Source organism: Streptopelia decaocto (assembly GCF_964273445.1).
Source record: "Streptopelia decaocto genome assembly, chromosome: 12".
Taxonomy (NCBI): Eukaryota; Metazoa; Chordata; class Aves; order Columbiformes; family Columbidae; genus Streptopelia; species Streptopelia decaocto.
In genome coordinates, this window is record NC_138667.1 from 11,783,769 (window position 1) to 11,799,606 (window position 15,838).

General features: G+C 46.0%; 1 protein-coding gene across 2 annotated transcripts; it reads right to left on the reverse strand.

Moving 5' to 3' along the window:
* Window positions 1–6,505: 6,505 nt before the first annotated feature.
* Window positions 6,506–14,860, reverse strand: C1QTNF2 (C1q and TNF related 2). 2 transcript variants are annotated; one of them, XM_082063764.1, is made up of 4 exons: window positions 14,593–14,860; window positions 9,706–9,954; window positions 8,087–8,580; window positions 6,506–6,848 (listed from the first exon to the last, which is right to left on the reverse strand). In XM_082063764.1, the coding sequence occupies exons 2-4, from the start codon at window positions 9,944–9,946 to the stop codon at window positions 6,738–6,740; spliced, it is 846 nt and encodes a 281-aa protein (XP_081919890.1). In that variant the 5' UTR covers window positions 9,947–9,954; window positions 14,593–14,860; the 3' UTR covers window positions 6,506–6,737. The 2 variants fall into 2 exon arrangements, with proteins under 2 accessions (XP_081919890.1, XP_081919889.1); XM_082063763.1 differs by having other exon boundaries at window positions 6,506–8,580.
* Between the last annotated feature and the right edge of the window lie 978 nt (window positions 14,861–15,838).

The following is a 15,838-nucleotide window of genomic DNA, read 5'->3' on the forward strand; positions in this document are numbered from 1 at the left end:
ATCTTTGTCACTCAGCAGTGCTCAGCACCAGCAATAGTGGGACCCAATATGCTGCCCCACACCCCAACACCAAATTCGTGGTTTCCATTCCTGGCTAAAGCTTCAGGACTGGGTGTCAGTCACTGCCTTGCCCTGGAAGCCCAGGGACCCCCACCTCACTTTCACCCTTGCCAAGGTTTATACCCAAACAGCCCAAGAAACCATCAGACACCACAAAGCTTTATTCCCAGGCCTCCGAGGGCCATGTTTATAATCCAGTGGATATTTCAGTAAACTGAACTGTGATCTTTCACCAGGTCTGTCTTAGCACTCCAACAATTCCAGGAGCCCCCAAAAACCACAGACAGGCAAACAATCACCATACAACATGTTTTATACTCAGATCTCACTGTTGCAATAAGGATCAATAATTTTCATAGGAAAGTTTACCAGGCCTAGCAATGGCTTTTCCATTTGAATATCTAAATGTCATTTTCAGAGCTGGGTGAGATTTAAAAAAAAAATTAAAAAAAAATGCGAATAATTCTGCACTCAAATTTGCAAAAGAACCTCACAAAACAGTTGTTCCTCAGTTGGTTTCCTAAAGGAAAAATAAAAATCTGCCTGCTTCTGTCAAAATAAATATTTGCATTGATTTTAATGTTCCTGGGAAAATATTTTTGTGATGAAAGAAAGTTGTTGACCAAATCTTCTGGGGAAGACATAGCCCAGCTGTTTATAGTCTGTTTGCTGGCTTGTCCCCTGCTGTAAAAGAGGCAGTGAAGTGGGCTATTAAGCCTACAGATAAAAGCTGCCACCAAGTGTCCATCAGAAATAATGTTCCTTTCTTTTCTTTCATGTGCATCCCGGTATCCCCTAAACAAAGTACGTACGTGGGTGCCTTAAGTTAAGGCAAAGAAAAAGCTATCTTGTCTGCTTAAAACTGAGTGTGCATTTAACTATTTTGTCGAATAACAGCTGGAGCATTTCTTTGGAAGTAGTCTGTTCGTGGTTCATACAATAATACACTAATTTTCTGTAACAGTTTGTATATACATGTATTACGTGAACATAATTCTCATTTTTTAAAGTGTAAACCAAACCAAAAGTATTAGTTGAAAGAAAGAGGATCAGTTATTTGAAATAAAGTTTCAGTAATATAAATATGGTGTGGATTTTCAGAAACTCACATCTGTATCAATCATTGATTTAAAACTCTTGTATTTTTAAAATCTAAATTATTTTTAAAATTCTTGAGATGCCATATAAAATAGAAAACTGTTCCATATAATGTTTTAATTTTGCAGCCAAAATATTTTATTTTTCCAGAATATGGTCCATGTGTTTCACTTGTTCAATTTGAAAATAAATTAAGTATAATGTATCAAAACTCTCTTCAGTATCTGCATTGGTGTTCAAATGGAAACAAATAATGAATAAGGTTCTTTCTGTAGCACGGCTGTTAGCAGTGCCTTTGATATAATAAAATATTCACATTAACAAATCAGAGAGAGCAGTAATTCTGGACCTGCTAAGAGCTCAAACACAGCCTTGAACCTTGGAATTGCTTTATTTCAAAGGAGGGAGCGCCAGCAAGGTCTTGTATGTAAAACAAGGAATCCAGTTCTGTTCTGTCTGATAGTCAAATGAACAACACGCAGACATCACCATTAACTCATTGATAGTCAAAATCAACTGCAGCTACAGCATGTTTTTTCATTCAAATCCTCATCAGGTTCTGATATAATGGGCAAAGTCTGAGTTAGAATATAGGCTTTAGCAACTACAGAACTGTGTTGATTTGTTTTCAAGTGTTTTAAAAAACAGACTGAGATAAAAGTAAAATCCCACAGAAATTCCTAAAGTAGGTTTGCACAGAGTTTATATTAACTTTGAGAAGTTTTATGTTACTCTTTCATCATTAGTAAGTCATGGCTGGGTAAAGCACAGGTGTAGTCAGTAAAACTTCCCTAATACAAGCTGAGTTTGGAAGCCAATAATACTGTTAACATTGAGGTGTCTTCCCCCTAAAAATCAGTTTAACTAAGTTAACATCTTTACCACTAGTGCTACCATTCTAAGTGCCAGGACAATAAAATCACTTTTAGGTGACAAAGTTACCTGAAAATAACTGAGGACATGAACTCCAAAGTGACCAAGAAGTGGCTGAGGCCACCCATCTCTTACCTGCCAGGAAGGGCTCAGCAGAGCCCAGCTCAGCAGAGCCCAGCTCAGCTGGGGAGGCAGCACAGCAGGAACACGGGGCTGGAGACAGCACCAAGTGGAGAGAGAGGCTGTGCCCACCTCAGTGAGGAGCTGGGTTGAGCCTGGGTGGAGAAAGTGGGCTTTTTAACCAAGACTCAGGTATAACACAGGCATAACACAGGCAGCACCAACATCTGCTCACACCTTTGTTCCTACCAGGGAGGCTGTATGGGTCAGTGGGACATTGAGAAGCCACTTGTTCACCCCTCTACCTCATCTGCTACTAGGGATGGAGAGAAGTTTCCCTAATGCTCAGCAAGGAGGCTATGCAAACAGGGCCATCCTCATACCCACACAGGACCCCCAGGACTCCTCCTTCCCCAGGTGAACAGCCCAGCTTGTTACTACCCAGGTGCCTCCTATTTTACCAGGATCCCAAAACCAGATTGGCTCAGCAACAGCCAAGCACTAATTTAAGCCAATTTGAGTGCTTTTATGCAGTGTAATAGTTTTCTGCTGATGAGGGGTGGGTTTGCTTGGCTCTGGTTCTCTAGGTTAAGCCATACTTTCTAATGTCTTGCTTGTGTGGTTCCTCTGTCAGTCCTTGTGCTTTTTTTGTTATCTGATTTGCCTTACTGACCCTAGTTTTTCTCCTGGGTTAGTTTTCTGCAATTTTAGAAAGTGATATTAGTTCACAGAAGCATGTGAAGTCATCATAAAGTAAGCAAGCAGCAAGGAGGTACAGCCCCGAACAAGAAGAGATAAGTAGGGCTTCTTCCTTTGGTGATATTGAACTGCAATGATGTGATCTGTGGAGTTGTGCCCAAATCTGGTTTGTCCTGTTCCCACCAAGAGCCAGTACTAGGGGATTAGGTAGTGAGGGCTTGATCCAGCTAAAAAATACCCAGGGCAGGGTCCTGAGGCTGTGTGGAGCTGTGTGCTCGCTTGGCTGATTTAGCTGGGTCAGGTTTAACACAAAGCCATTAAGAAGCTGATCAGAGGCACAGGAGCTCTGTGCCCCCAGAACGGGCAGGAGGAGAGCAGGGCTGCCTCTTGCCATGTGGGGTTCATGGGCTTGGAGACCTGCAACCTGCTTTCCCCTGCTGTTGGTAGAAGCAAGCTATGAATTTTTGGTTTTTAGGTAGCATTACCTGATTAGGACTGTCCTCAGGAGCTGTAATTATTAAGCCTGGCTAGTATGAAGGGCTTTTTAACCCCATTGAGCTGCTCTTGGGCGTGTATCTATGCTAGACTAAGTCTGTGATAGTGCAAGGAAACAACAATATTACAGCTAGTACTCTAGGAATTAAGGAAAATACTGCTGTACTTCTAAGTATCTTGAAGAGCTCATTTTATTAAAAAGCTTTTAAATAGTTGCAGTTCCTACTTTTCTGCTGGTGCTGAGCAGCTTGATTTGGGATGCTTGTGCTTTGCCTTGGGGCACAAGCCAGCCTCCCCCAATTTCCCCTTCAAGCACACCATCCTCTTCTTCCTGGTCTGAGCACTCATGTCCTTGTTCTCCATCTCAGCCAGTGGTTTATGTGGAAATGAGAAACTCTGTGAACATACCCTTCCTTGTAGAGCTCTCTCACTTCTTGACCTGCCTGTCAAGTGCCCGAGGGCACGGCCTCTGCTGCACACTGTCGCTGAAAATTGCAGGGAGTGATGCCAGGGCCGTTATAGGGGTCACAGCCATGCGGGAGTGGGGCATGGGGACCTGCGGGTCATGGGCTTGAGGATTGGGGTGCTGTCAAGTATTAACTTGTGTAACTGTGGGTAGGCTCACCTGGAATGCAGGGCAAATGAGGGTGACTGATAAATGCACCTGGATCCTCCTTAGTCCCCTAGAAGTAAGATGTCATCAGGACTTGAGGGCATCAATCTGCTTGGGTGAGGGCTGAGCTCAGCAGCACCCTGTGCTGGGCACATGGCCAGGGCTGCACAGGGCAGGTGGCACTTTGCTCTGGTGCCTTCCCTTCATTTCCAGCTGTGATATGCTTGGTGTACAGTCAGTCCACAGTTAATGTTAAATTTCCACAATTAATTTTTTTTTTAAATGTTTAATTTATCTTTTCATTGTTAGGATTGAAATGTATTGTTTTAAAAAGACATTATAAAAATAAATCTCGAGGTCCTTTGGCATAGACCAGTTCCGAAGTGGGGGAAAGAGCTTTGGGAGGCTGAGTTAGGGACTGAGAACCTGCACCAAACAGGAGTTGTCCTGGGACTCGGGCTTATCCAGTGCCAAGTGCTTCCTGCTCTGCTCGTATTTGTGCGGAGAGCTCACACTGTGTGAGATGACAGCTTTGCCTGGGCTGGAAGTGCACCGCTGTGTGGCATTTGGGATGGACATGGGACAGAGAGCAGGTAGGTGCTCCTGCCTTTCTGCGCCTCCCTGCCCAGGCACTCTGGATGTGCTGGAGGGACTCGCTTGTGCCAAAATGTGATGCAAAGGGCAGCACTGATGCTTGTGGTGAAGGAGGATGCTATGGCATAACAGGTCTTGTGTGAGGGTGGCAGATGTGGATGGCAACCTGTTCAGCCAGGACGTTCCTCCTTCCTTCATGGTGGCATCTGCCCATGTGCCCACCCAGCCACCACCATTCCCAGCTCTTCTCCCACTGTGCTGGAGGTGCAGGCAGCTGCCTGGGCTGGGGCGAGCAGCCAGCGTGGGAGTGGGGGTCTCTTGAGTCAGCTTGGCTGTGAAAACCACAGCTCTTTATTTGGTGGTTTTCCAGGAACTTTGTGTTTCTGGAATAAAGAGACTTTATATAAATCTCAGTTTAAAAATTAAGTGCATAACTGGCTGGAGGACAACTGCAGCACAAACCAAAGTGCAGCCTGAAGATGCAAGAACAAGCCAGAATGGGTTATTCTTAAAATTGTCTGAAGTCTGAGCCAGTTATTTTGAGTTTTGTGTGGAGTTTTCCCCTGCTTTTATATTTCAGTGATTGGCCCCAGAGTGACCCAGCCCCGCTTGTCTCCTGCCAGCTGCCCTTCCCTCCCTGCTCTCCTGGCGGGGGCAGAGGATCCCACAGCTGCTTGAGATGATTCTCTGGCAGGGTTGGGCTGAGTGGAGACATTTAGTTCAGCATGTGAGTTGCTCTTAAGGCATCATAAGACAAAATTAATCTTTTTCCAGAGGAACCTGTGCAAGAGGAACCCACATGTATCGCTTCAAACTGTCATGCCTCTTTCACAGAAGTAAAAATACGTGGTATTTTTAAATGACATCAGCCCAGTGGGAGGTTAAACAAACGGGAGAAACTGTTTGTCTCCCTCTTGCCTGCTATATTTTAGTAGCTTGGGTTTGCCCTTGCTCAGAGTCCCTGATGGCAGCAGATGCCCAGGGCTGGGGCTGAGCTGTGCAGAGGGCTGTGCTGGGCTGCTCCTGTAGGAAGGACCTCAGAGCCCCCAGCTGAAAGCAAGAACTGAGCACTCAGTGGGGCCCACTGGTTCTCTTTGTAGTTTGCATTTTGATATTCCAGACTTAAAAAGACTCATTTGCAGGTTTTCCTTTTCACTAGAATAAAAAGGATGCTTTGCCAGACAGTTAATAACTTCCCTTGCTTCTTCTCCAGGAAAACCAGCCTGTGTCCCCCTGAGAGGGCTGACACTGGGAGGGAACACTCCCTGCTGGGGCCTTTTCTGGGGATAACAAGCGAAGACTGAGTGGCAGAGCTGATCTAATTGCTCATTGCTGCTTCCCCTCCACCCTCCTCCTCTCAGGCTTATTCCCTGTGGTGCTGTCCCATCCCCTCCCAGCTCTGCTACCTGCCTGGTGCCAAGTGGGTTGAGCTCACAAAATCAGCGGAGAAATAACTCAACTACAAATAAACCCCAAACAATCAAAAATCCCACCCCAAAAATACCCACTTTTGGGCGTGGGTAGTGCACTGAACCAAAGGAGGAGGACAGCAAGGTCTCTCTTGGCAGCAATGGTTTGCAAAAGCTACTGGATTAATCAAAGTTGAATGAGGGAGCTTTGTCAAGAGAAATATATTATCTAGGTAACTGGTGTCAGGGGAAGGACATCTGCCATCTGGGGGAGCAGCTCCAAGGGAGTGGACAGACCCTGTTCTTCCACCTTGTGGGTTTTCTTGCAGAAAACTCTATGCATTCCCAGTTTGCTGGGCTGGGAGGGGGTAAATACTCCTGTTGCACCAGCCTCTATAAAATCCATTGCTAAACCAAAGATTGCCTGTGGAATCTGCAACACAGCTTTGAAATTCTTTCTGGGAAACCACTTTTGTAAATACCAAGACTATTCCAGCAGTACTTTTGTTCTTAATTTTATAAAATGTATTTTAAAATATTTTTGTAAGATATAACACAATTACTGTAGTTCATTAAAATCATGCAAATATTTTTACTTGTAGACTGAAAAAACAATCTTTGTTCTTATGGGATATCCCTTCAATACCTAAATATAAACATTAGAGGAGCTGTAAGTTCATGAGTTTTCACCCAGTGATAAAGGAGATGAGAAATATGGCTGGAAATGATCTGATAGCAAGGAAGAGACTCCTTTCATCTGGCCACTGAGATGGAGATCACTGTGTTACAAGAGCGTTGGACACTGTGGGGCAAGGCAGCCAGGCTGAGCAGCTCTGTAACAGAACTCTGGTAATAGCGAGCCATTGTGGAGCATGTCCCTCTATCAGCTGATGAAGACAAGGAAAAAAATGGCCAAGCTTAGCTTAGAAAAAGTTTGGCTTTTGACTCTTCTGAGTGTTGTTCCTTACAGTTTAGAACCGAAGCATTGATTTTGGAGCATCTGTGATATTTGACATACCACATCAAAAAAGCAAAGTAGCAGTAAATAAGACAGGGTCTAGCTGTAGTGTTAAGCCCTTGATGAGGATCTCGGCAGCACCACAAATATCTCCTTCCAGCAAAAGCTGGTAGGGGTGAAGGAAGGGGGTTATTAAAGAATCTGTTTCTGGAGTGCAGGCTCATGCTGTCTTTGACAGTTAAGTCTTATCTGTAAGGTTAATCCTCCACTGTGGCTTGGAGGCCCACAGGTGTTCAGCTTGCACAGTCCAGTTTAGGCTTTGGTCACAGCTTACCAACACTTGTCTGGAAACAGATGCAGGATTCCACTGCTGGTTTATCGAGGCTGAAATCTGAGAAATGCCAGTGGTGATCAGTGCAGCTGGTTGTGTTTGTACAAGGAGTCTTACCTTTAACCATAAAAATGAGATCTCTCTTCTGTGTCATTTCCTATTTAGACCAGATGCCTTTGCTTATTAGTCCTGCTTTGATGAGGCTGAGAGCTACTCTTACTTTTATATCTTTAGCTGACAATTTCCTGACTCTTTAGTAGCTGTTAAAGTGTAACTCGGTATTAACAAGGATTATTACTATTATAGGTTGTAGGGGGAGGAGGTGCAGTGATACAGTCTCTGGCATCAGTGGCACTTCTGAGCTCAGCTTTCAGGAAATGGTTGTTGGTTTCCATGCTTTATAGTAATCGAAGCATTCTGCACCAGTATTTGAGTTACACATCCATGGTGTGTTGAAATCATCATGGAAAACATAATGGGTGGCTTCAAGATTTAGAAATTCATGAGACTGCTTAAAGGTGAGTCCTACTGGTCCTGGTACCCTGTGGACTAGTTGATGACATCAAGTAAATAGCTAAATAGCCAATACAGGCTGTTAGTGCCAAAAATGTGGAATCGTATGATAATCCCACACATGTCCATGAATAGGCTACACTTTGCTGGACTGAGGTCCTATGCATTTCCTAATTTTTTTCCTCCCAGGATAGTTTCTCATCCTATATTTCATTGAGATAATCTTGATCAGGATATATCAGGAAGCCAGTAAATAAGCTGTCTGTCCAGTAGGGATCATAAAAGAGCCCATTTTGCTCTGAGTAAAAGATCTGCAGCCATACCTCGTCCTCCTGCTTCAGAGAAAGGATGGTTGATCCAGAGGCAACGTCATGGTTCCCAGTGTTGGCATCAAAAGTCTTGATCCGGTACTGTCCGTTGTGGACCAAGCCAATGGCCAAATGTTTGTTGGCCAAAGTGATATCATAAGTGAAGTAGTAAATGCCTGGGATGCTGCATATGAATTTCCCACTGGAAGCATTGTAATGTCCTCCCTCGTTCATCAGGATCCTGTCAAATTTGATGGGCAGCCTTTCCCTTGGGTAGCTCTTTGAGACTGCCACAGAGAAGGCAGATTTGGCTTTGTTGGCATTACAGGTGCAGAGTCCTGGCATCCCGGTCTCACCCCTGCTCCCTTTGGGCCCTTTCTTTCCTGGTGCTCCATTTTTTCCAGGATTGCCCTTCAAACCCTTGGGCCCTCGTGGGCCTGCCTTGCCAATAGCTCCTGCTTTCCCCTTTGGTCCTGGCTTGCCAGGGTTTCCTGTTCTGCCTTGTGGACCTAGAAGACAAAAAAACCTTGTAATTTTTCAGTGGCAGAGATGCTATGGCAAGTGGAATGGGGCTGTATGTTTGCAGCAGTATATTTTCATTTAAGAGAAAAACTTTGCTGGTGAGAATCCTGATGAAATACTACCTGTGGCTGGACATCTGTCAGGACTACTAACCTCGTTAGGTGGGTAGTTGGCATGATAACAATGGGACTGGGGAGCAGGAGAATTAACAAGGGAAGCAAACCTTGTCCTAAGGGTGGAAACTTGCTTCTAAAACAACTTAGACAAAGAGGTAATGGCAGATCACTCCAGGCTTGAATTAAAGGACACTGTCATGAATCAGTAGCTTTGCAAATGTGAATTTTGAGAGGAAGCTGCATGTACCTCAGCACAGCTTCAGGTGGATGCGTGAGACAAAAGATGGAGACTTTTCCATGGGGATGGCAGGGCGGGAATGCTTCTGTCTTTGGGAAAGGTTGAAATTTTAAGTTTGCAAAGTAATTACGAAACTCCTAGCAATTGCTTAAGATAAGGCAGTAACACCAGAAGCAGTGGCTGAAGCCAGAGTTCTGCCAACGTAGAAGCGTTGAGTTGCAGTAATTCCCTGTCCCTCTTGTTTTTCTGCAATTCATGGTGTTGGCATGATAACAATGGGCCTGGGGAGCAGGACAGTCTGTGCCTCTTAAAGACCAAAAGGACGGTCCAATTATCTGGCTCACTTGAGATAAAGGAGTAATTACTTATAAAGCTCCCAGAACAAGCTTTAAATGTTTGTTTTTTTCAGGAATGGGACAGGTTTGTAGGGCTTTTTTTTCACCATAGCTGGTTCTGATGCTTCCTAGCTGTAAGGCTGGATCTAAAGGAGAGCCCCACCTGGGAGCCAAAGAAGGGTGGTTGTCTAATTTATCAGCAAATGCTGATAAATTTGCTATCAGCAAATCATGGGAGTCTGAACCCCACTGGCAGGAGCTGACAAGTGTGAGCTGTTGGAAGGAGAAATCTAGAAGAGTTTCCTATGAGACATTGTCTGTCCTGGAGCTCAGATTTGGGGTGATGGATTGCTGTTAACTGGGCTGTTGCACTATTACTTCTACATTTTACCCTTGTTGTGTTAAGAATTGCTTTTCTCTTACCTTCATCACCGTGCTCGCCTTTATCCCCGTCCTCGCCATCCTTGCCATCTTTGCCTGGGAAGCCCATCCTGCCGACCATCCCCGGCACCCCGGGTGCGCCGGGGGGGCCGGGTGGTCCAGGGGGTCCCGGCAGGCTGCACGCCAGCTGGGGACCTTCCTCCAGCACCCCCTTGGCAAAGCCCCCCAGGATGTGGTTTGCCACACAGGGCACAGTCCAGAGGAGGAGGACAGCGGAGATCATGGTGCAGCCTGGAAAAGGGAGATAGGAGGTGGCTGTTACGTGTGGTCACCAGCACGAGTGGGCACAGCGGTGTCCCCTCCAGCAGGACAGTGTGTTGTAGAGACTTAGATGGGAATGGGAAATAATGGAGCTTGTTTTGGCAGGGTGGGGGAGCTGTTTGTTTTGGTGTGACTGAATTCAAGAATTTGGCTTATGGAGTTTTCTAGGTCTGAGCAATATTTTTTCAAATTTGCTCTTATCGAAGTCTGTGTCTGTGGCCGTCCCTTGTTTTGCTTTGTTCCCTGGGCCTCCTTTCCTGCAAAACACAAGTAGTGATGGCAGAGGGGTGCAGAAAGCAGCTGCTTTGTAGCTCTTTGATTAGAAGAGATCAAGCTAAAGCCAAAGGATTTTTTTAATGAATTAGCCTTGTATCACTCTGATATAACTCCTACCCCTGGGCTAAGAGGTGCACACTCTTATCTAATAGAAAAGACTCCTATGAAATTTTGTCTTTTCCCTTATTACAGCTGCCTCTGATAGTGGAGGGTTAAATATTTTACAGGAATCATCCCTTTACACAGGCTTTCTTACCACATCCCAAAGTCCTGCTAATGAAATACAGAATATAAGCAAAGATTGAAAAGCAAGCCGACTGCCTCTCACATATTTCTTCAAGCTTTGGTGCTGAAGCAAATTTGTAGTTAAACACAGATGCAATAGAAGATGAGCTGGGATATCCCAGACGTTTTAATCTCTCAGTGGCCTTGTGGTCAGGCAAGGTCCTGTGTGGCATTAAGCCAAATACTGTGAGGCTTTAGCCTCCACCATAGTGTTATGTTTGACTCCTGCACTGGAAATAAGATGCTTAAATTACTGTATAGCTTTCTTGTTGGTCTTTCTGCTCTCATCCTGGTATTGGCTCCTGAAGGGGTTGGAAATACATATTACATGCTCCAAATCCAGCGAGCAATATGCTACATATTAATGCTGAGTGGGAGCCCCCCAGTTCTGTGATATGTATAATTAAGAACATGCAGAGGAGTGGGAAATGCAAAACAGATCTCAGGGCTGGATTTGGCTGCTGAGCCATTTTGTTCTTCAGCTCTCTTTTGCTTTTCTTATGCTGAAGTTTATTTGCTGCTGGTGAAAGGTGTGGGTTTAATGGTTTTGTGAGACAGAAATCACCAACCAGTATTAATGTGGACAGTTAAAGAAAGGCTTCTCAGTTCATAGAAAGGGAAACAAAATGTATAAATGCTTGTGGAATGGGGAGATCGCAAGCAAAGCCACATCCCTGCTTCCAAGTAACCACCTCAAATGGGGTAGAAGAGAAGCGAGAGGTGTCTGGAGGTGGGTGACACTAATAAGCTGTGGCAAGGAAAAATATCTTTGTGGGGCATCACCTGGAAACAAACCGGGAGGTCAGTAGTACTGATGCTTGGATAGACAGGGGAATATTTGACTACCTGGAGCCGTGCTTTGGTGCAGCTCCTGAGTCGGTGTTAATTAACGGCTCCGCAAGAACATTTCATCCCACATCACAGCAGTGCGTGTGGGAAGCAGAGCACAGTTGCATTCACAAGAGGATCTATAAATAACCTCTTAAAGAAATCTCTTTGAAAGAAAACAAACCTCATGCTGTTCCACCTTAAAAGGAAAATTGCTCCTCGATGTAGAACGTGTGATGAGCTCCAAAAAGCAAACTGGAAACAGATCAGCATCTTTCCTCTCCACAGTATGGGCGGCAGACCTGATGCTGGAGACAGCATGGTTTCAGCTGTGGTCCTACTTTTCTGATGACATTTTAATTACTGCCTTTGTTAATAGGGTTTTGGAGACTTTTTGGCCACGACTGATGCCTGTTGTGCTGAAGCGTGCACTGTGCCCTAGGGTTTAGGATAGCTGACTGGTGGTGGAGGTCTGATCAGGGGTGAGAGGAGATTCTGCATCGTCTGACCAGGCGATGGCTGTAGTTGGTGTCTGGCCCTGAAATGCAAACGTTCAGCTCCTGAGCATCCAGGGAGGACACACTGGTATTGGGTGCTGATTTCAGCATGGGAAAATGAAGTGGACCATCTTCACTCAAGCAAGGTAGCTTGGGTGTCTGCGGCACTGGCACAACTGGTCAGGCCTTAGGGCTGCCGTGCCCCAGCTTCTCCCCAGCAGAGCCTGGAGCAGCACTAGGACATGCTTGAGATTGTCAAGCATGTTGATGCTGAGCCTGGGCCAGAGGTGCTTTGGCCCTTCATGTGTGAAGTGCCTTTCCCTCAGTGGCAGCATGCTGGTGGTGGGCAAGATCTCATGCATGCAGAAATGAATTTCTTCCCAATACTTAAAAATATCCTATCCATCCATTGAGTCACTCTGAAATGATGTCTTCTGAAAATACTTAGCAATGGTGCTTTCTAAGTTGTTTGGTCTAAGAAGACCAAGCTCTTGGGCTCAGGAGATGGTGCAACTTGTGATGGACAAGAGCAGCACTGAGTTGCTCTGAGGTAGAGGGTCCTGGAGGAGAGACCATTTGAGCTCCCAGATGCCATGGAGGATCTGCCTGAGACCTCGTGTTCTGATCATAGCTGGGTCAAACCAGAGAAAGTGGAGAGAGGCTTCAAAGTGTGCTGCAAATGTCTGGGCTCTGAGGTGTAAGGATGAGGCAGACAAGTGGAACGACAGGTGTTCATCAGCTGGGTTTGAGACTGACTCCCTGTGTCCTTCAGCTGAATCAATGGAAATTGCTGTTGTGGATCCAGGGCATTCCCTGAGATCAATGTAGTGTGTAAAACTGTGCTGTGGATCCCCATTGGGCAATTTTGAGAAATACTTGTCAGGAAGGGGACAGTTTGGGAAAATGTTAACCTCTGAATCTTAGAGCTCATGGAACACACCTTTATAGAAAATATCTCAGGGAAAATAAACCAGTAAAGACAGAGCATCTCTGATTTGCAAGTGTGGTGCATGCAGAGCAGAGTGTTTACTGGCTTCTCTCTTCCTAACAAGCCACATGTTTAGGGGCCATTGCTAGAATAATGTAACAAAACGTAATGAATGACTCAAAGCAAGCATGTGTCTGAAATAGGGTGTTCTGACTCTGCCCTGTTGCCGTTACATGAACACCCCATTTCTGTTTTAAGGTGTTTTTTGTCATCACTCTTTGCTTCAGTGGGTCCTTCTCATCCTGCTGGAGCTCAGCTCCGTGCTGCAACCTGAGCATCCCATGAACTTCTGTAGCATGTGGAGCATCTGTGCAGGGGGACTGCAAACCCATGAGGTCTAATAGTTTTTCAGTGCACGCTCCTTGTTGTCAGAGCCACAGCGCATCCTTCTGTCACCCAAGAGCCTCCATGCCCAGGAGCTGTGTCCCCTCAGATCTCTTGGCAGCCCCCAGTCCTGACCTGCAGCTCTTGTTTCTGCCGGCTGTGTGGGATGGGATGGCTGCTACCAGAGATGCCTCGCAGGCAGGAGCCTGGGGGGACACAGCTCTTGTCATATGTCCCCTATAGCTTTGGCTGCCACAATGTCCCTGCTGTGTGTGGCTCCTGCAAGCCCCTGTGTGACCACCCTCAACCCAGCCCTGTTGCAGGTGAGCTTCCAGTTCTATAGATCTCTAGGCATTAAAAATGTGCTTCCATAATAAAAGATTTTTCCTCTAGGAGCGAACCCCAGGCATAAAGAATCAGTTCCACTTTCTGATGCTTGCAGAGCAGCTGTGCTGAAATCCTGACAGAGGGAAAATCCCTGCAGGTTTACCAGATATGGGGTGGTTTGGTGGCACGTGCAGTGGCCAGACAGTGATTTTTTTGGCCAGGAAAGCCTCCCTGTGCCATGTGGTGGTGACATCTGCCTGCCCACAGGGAGGAAAAGCGCAAGGGAGGAGAGAAGTGGGGAGAGTCTGGGGGAAATTACCGCTCACAGGGACAGGGGAGCAGGATGGTCTGATAGTCCAAGAGGGGGACCCAGCAGTGAGCAAAAACTGTGACTTTCTACTCTGTTTCCTTTCAACACTTGAGGCTTTCTTAAGCAAAATAACCATCTTCCTGCTTCACAGTTTCCCAGAATACCTCAAGGCATCTCAATTAGTGTTCAAAATAATCATTATCCCCATGATCCTATTTCTCAGCTCTGGTGATTGCTCTGCAGCATCCCTGGGGTTGAAGCACAAGGAGCCCTTGGGAGCTCAGGGCTGATTTAGATAAAGTGTGGTGCTGAAATGGATGAATTTGGTCTCTGATATAAGCCAGGGAAGTAGTTATACCAGAGAAGAGTTTGATCTGTGACTTGCTATTGTGCAAAGCAATGCCGAAGGAGATAAAGGAGAGCTATGCATCTTCTGTGCCTGAACCTGTGTCTCTGTCTCAGCTTTAGGCAGCCAGGGACGCCTGTGGCAAACCTTTCCCAGCCCTGAGCCAAAGCCCTGTCACAGAAGCTGCTGATCCGCACCAGAGTGAACGGAGAGGCTGTAGTTTCCGCTGTATGAGGTGGGTGCTCCCAGTCTGAGGAATGTTTTCTTCCTCGAGTATTTCTTTTAGCTGGTGACTGTTGCCTCTATGGATTTCTGTGCAGGCATTGGAAACCTGAGTGCTTGATGATTTAGACCTTATTTGGTAAGTTTTCGAAGCTAAGGTTAAGAGGAGGGAGGAGAAAGAAAAAGGAAAAGTGAATCTACTCACCACGACTAATCTCTTCAGTGAGATCTTGACAGGCGCTGGGAACTTACACAATTTTAAGCAGATGTTTTGCTGCAGATCGCTGTCACACGCAGAGCCCGAGCCCCGTCCTGCCGCAGCAGTGTCCGTCCCAGGGCTGTGCAATATTGACTTCGGTCTTTCTTTTTCATTAACTTTCTATTTCTTTTTGTGCGGATTACTAGCTTGCTGCAGCAGCTCCAGGTTTTGGCTCAACGTTGCCGAAGGCATATTTTTATTATTGTGTAATGGGTCTGCGCCTCTTCCTCTGTCACGTGGCATGGGAAGAAATTCTTATGCGCATGTGGCTGGAAAGCTCTTGATGCTTGGGGAGCTTTTCTCTTTTTGTCTCTCCCTTGCAGTCTTGTATGAAAGGCTCAGGGGTTGCCTGGATCATCTCTGACTGATTCTGTCTCTCTCTGCTGTAACCATTGCCCATGCAGCAGAATTTGTAAGGGGACGGCTAGTGCAGATCAAACTAGGAAACAACTTTGACACTTGATCCCGAAGAATTAAAGCAAACCTTGTCCTAAGGGTGGAAACTTGCTTCTAAAACAATTTAGACAAAGAGGTAATGGCAGATCACTCCAGGCTTGAATTAAACGACACTTGCATGAATCAGCAGCTTTGCAAATGTGAATTTTGAGAGGAAACTGCATGTACCTCAGCACTGCTTCAGGTGGATGTGTGAGACAAAAGATGGAGACTTTGCCATGGGGATGGCAGGGCGGGAATGCTTCTGTCTTTGGAAAAGGTTGAAATTTTAAGTTTGCAAAGTAATTATGAAACTCCTAGCAATGGCTTAAGATAAGGCAGTAACACCAGAAGCAGTGGCTGAAGCCAGAGTTCTGCGCTGAGTTGCAGTAATTCCCTGTCCCTCTTGTTTTTCTGCAACTCATGATGTTACAGCTCTGAGCAGCGTTGATATCCCAGCCCATTAACACCCAAATCTACAAATGCTGTACAGCTCTCAAAACTGACGGTGCTTCCCTTACAGCCCCCAGGGAGGTGCAGAGACACATGGGGGTTGCAGAGTTTCTGACCCTCCTTACCCCATCTCCACCTCTTCCCTCTCTCCCTCCCTGCTTTGTAGGATGCGCTGTGATGCTGCCAGGGTTGGTGTGGACCAGACTTGTCTCTTTAAGGGAGGTGTGGGAAGAGTCTGAACAGGAGCTCTTTGCCCCAGATGTAGAGCCTGGACCCATGGGTGCCTGGGCTCACAGTGTGGGAG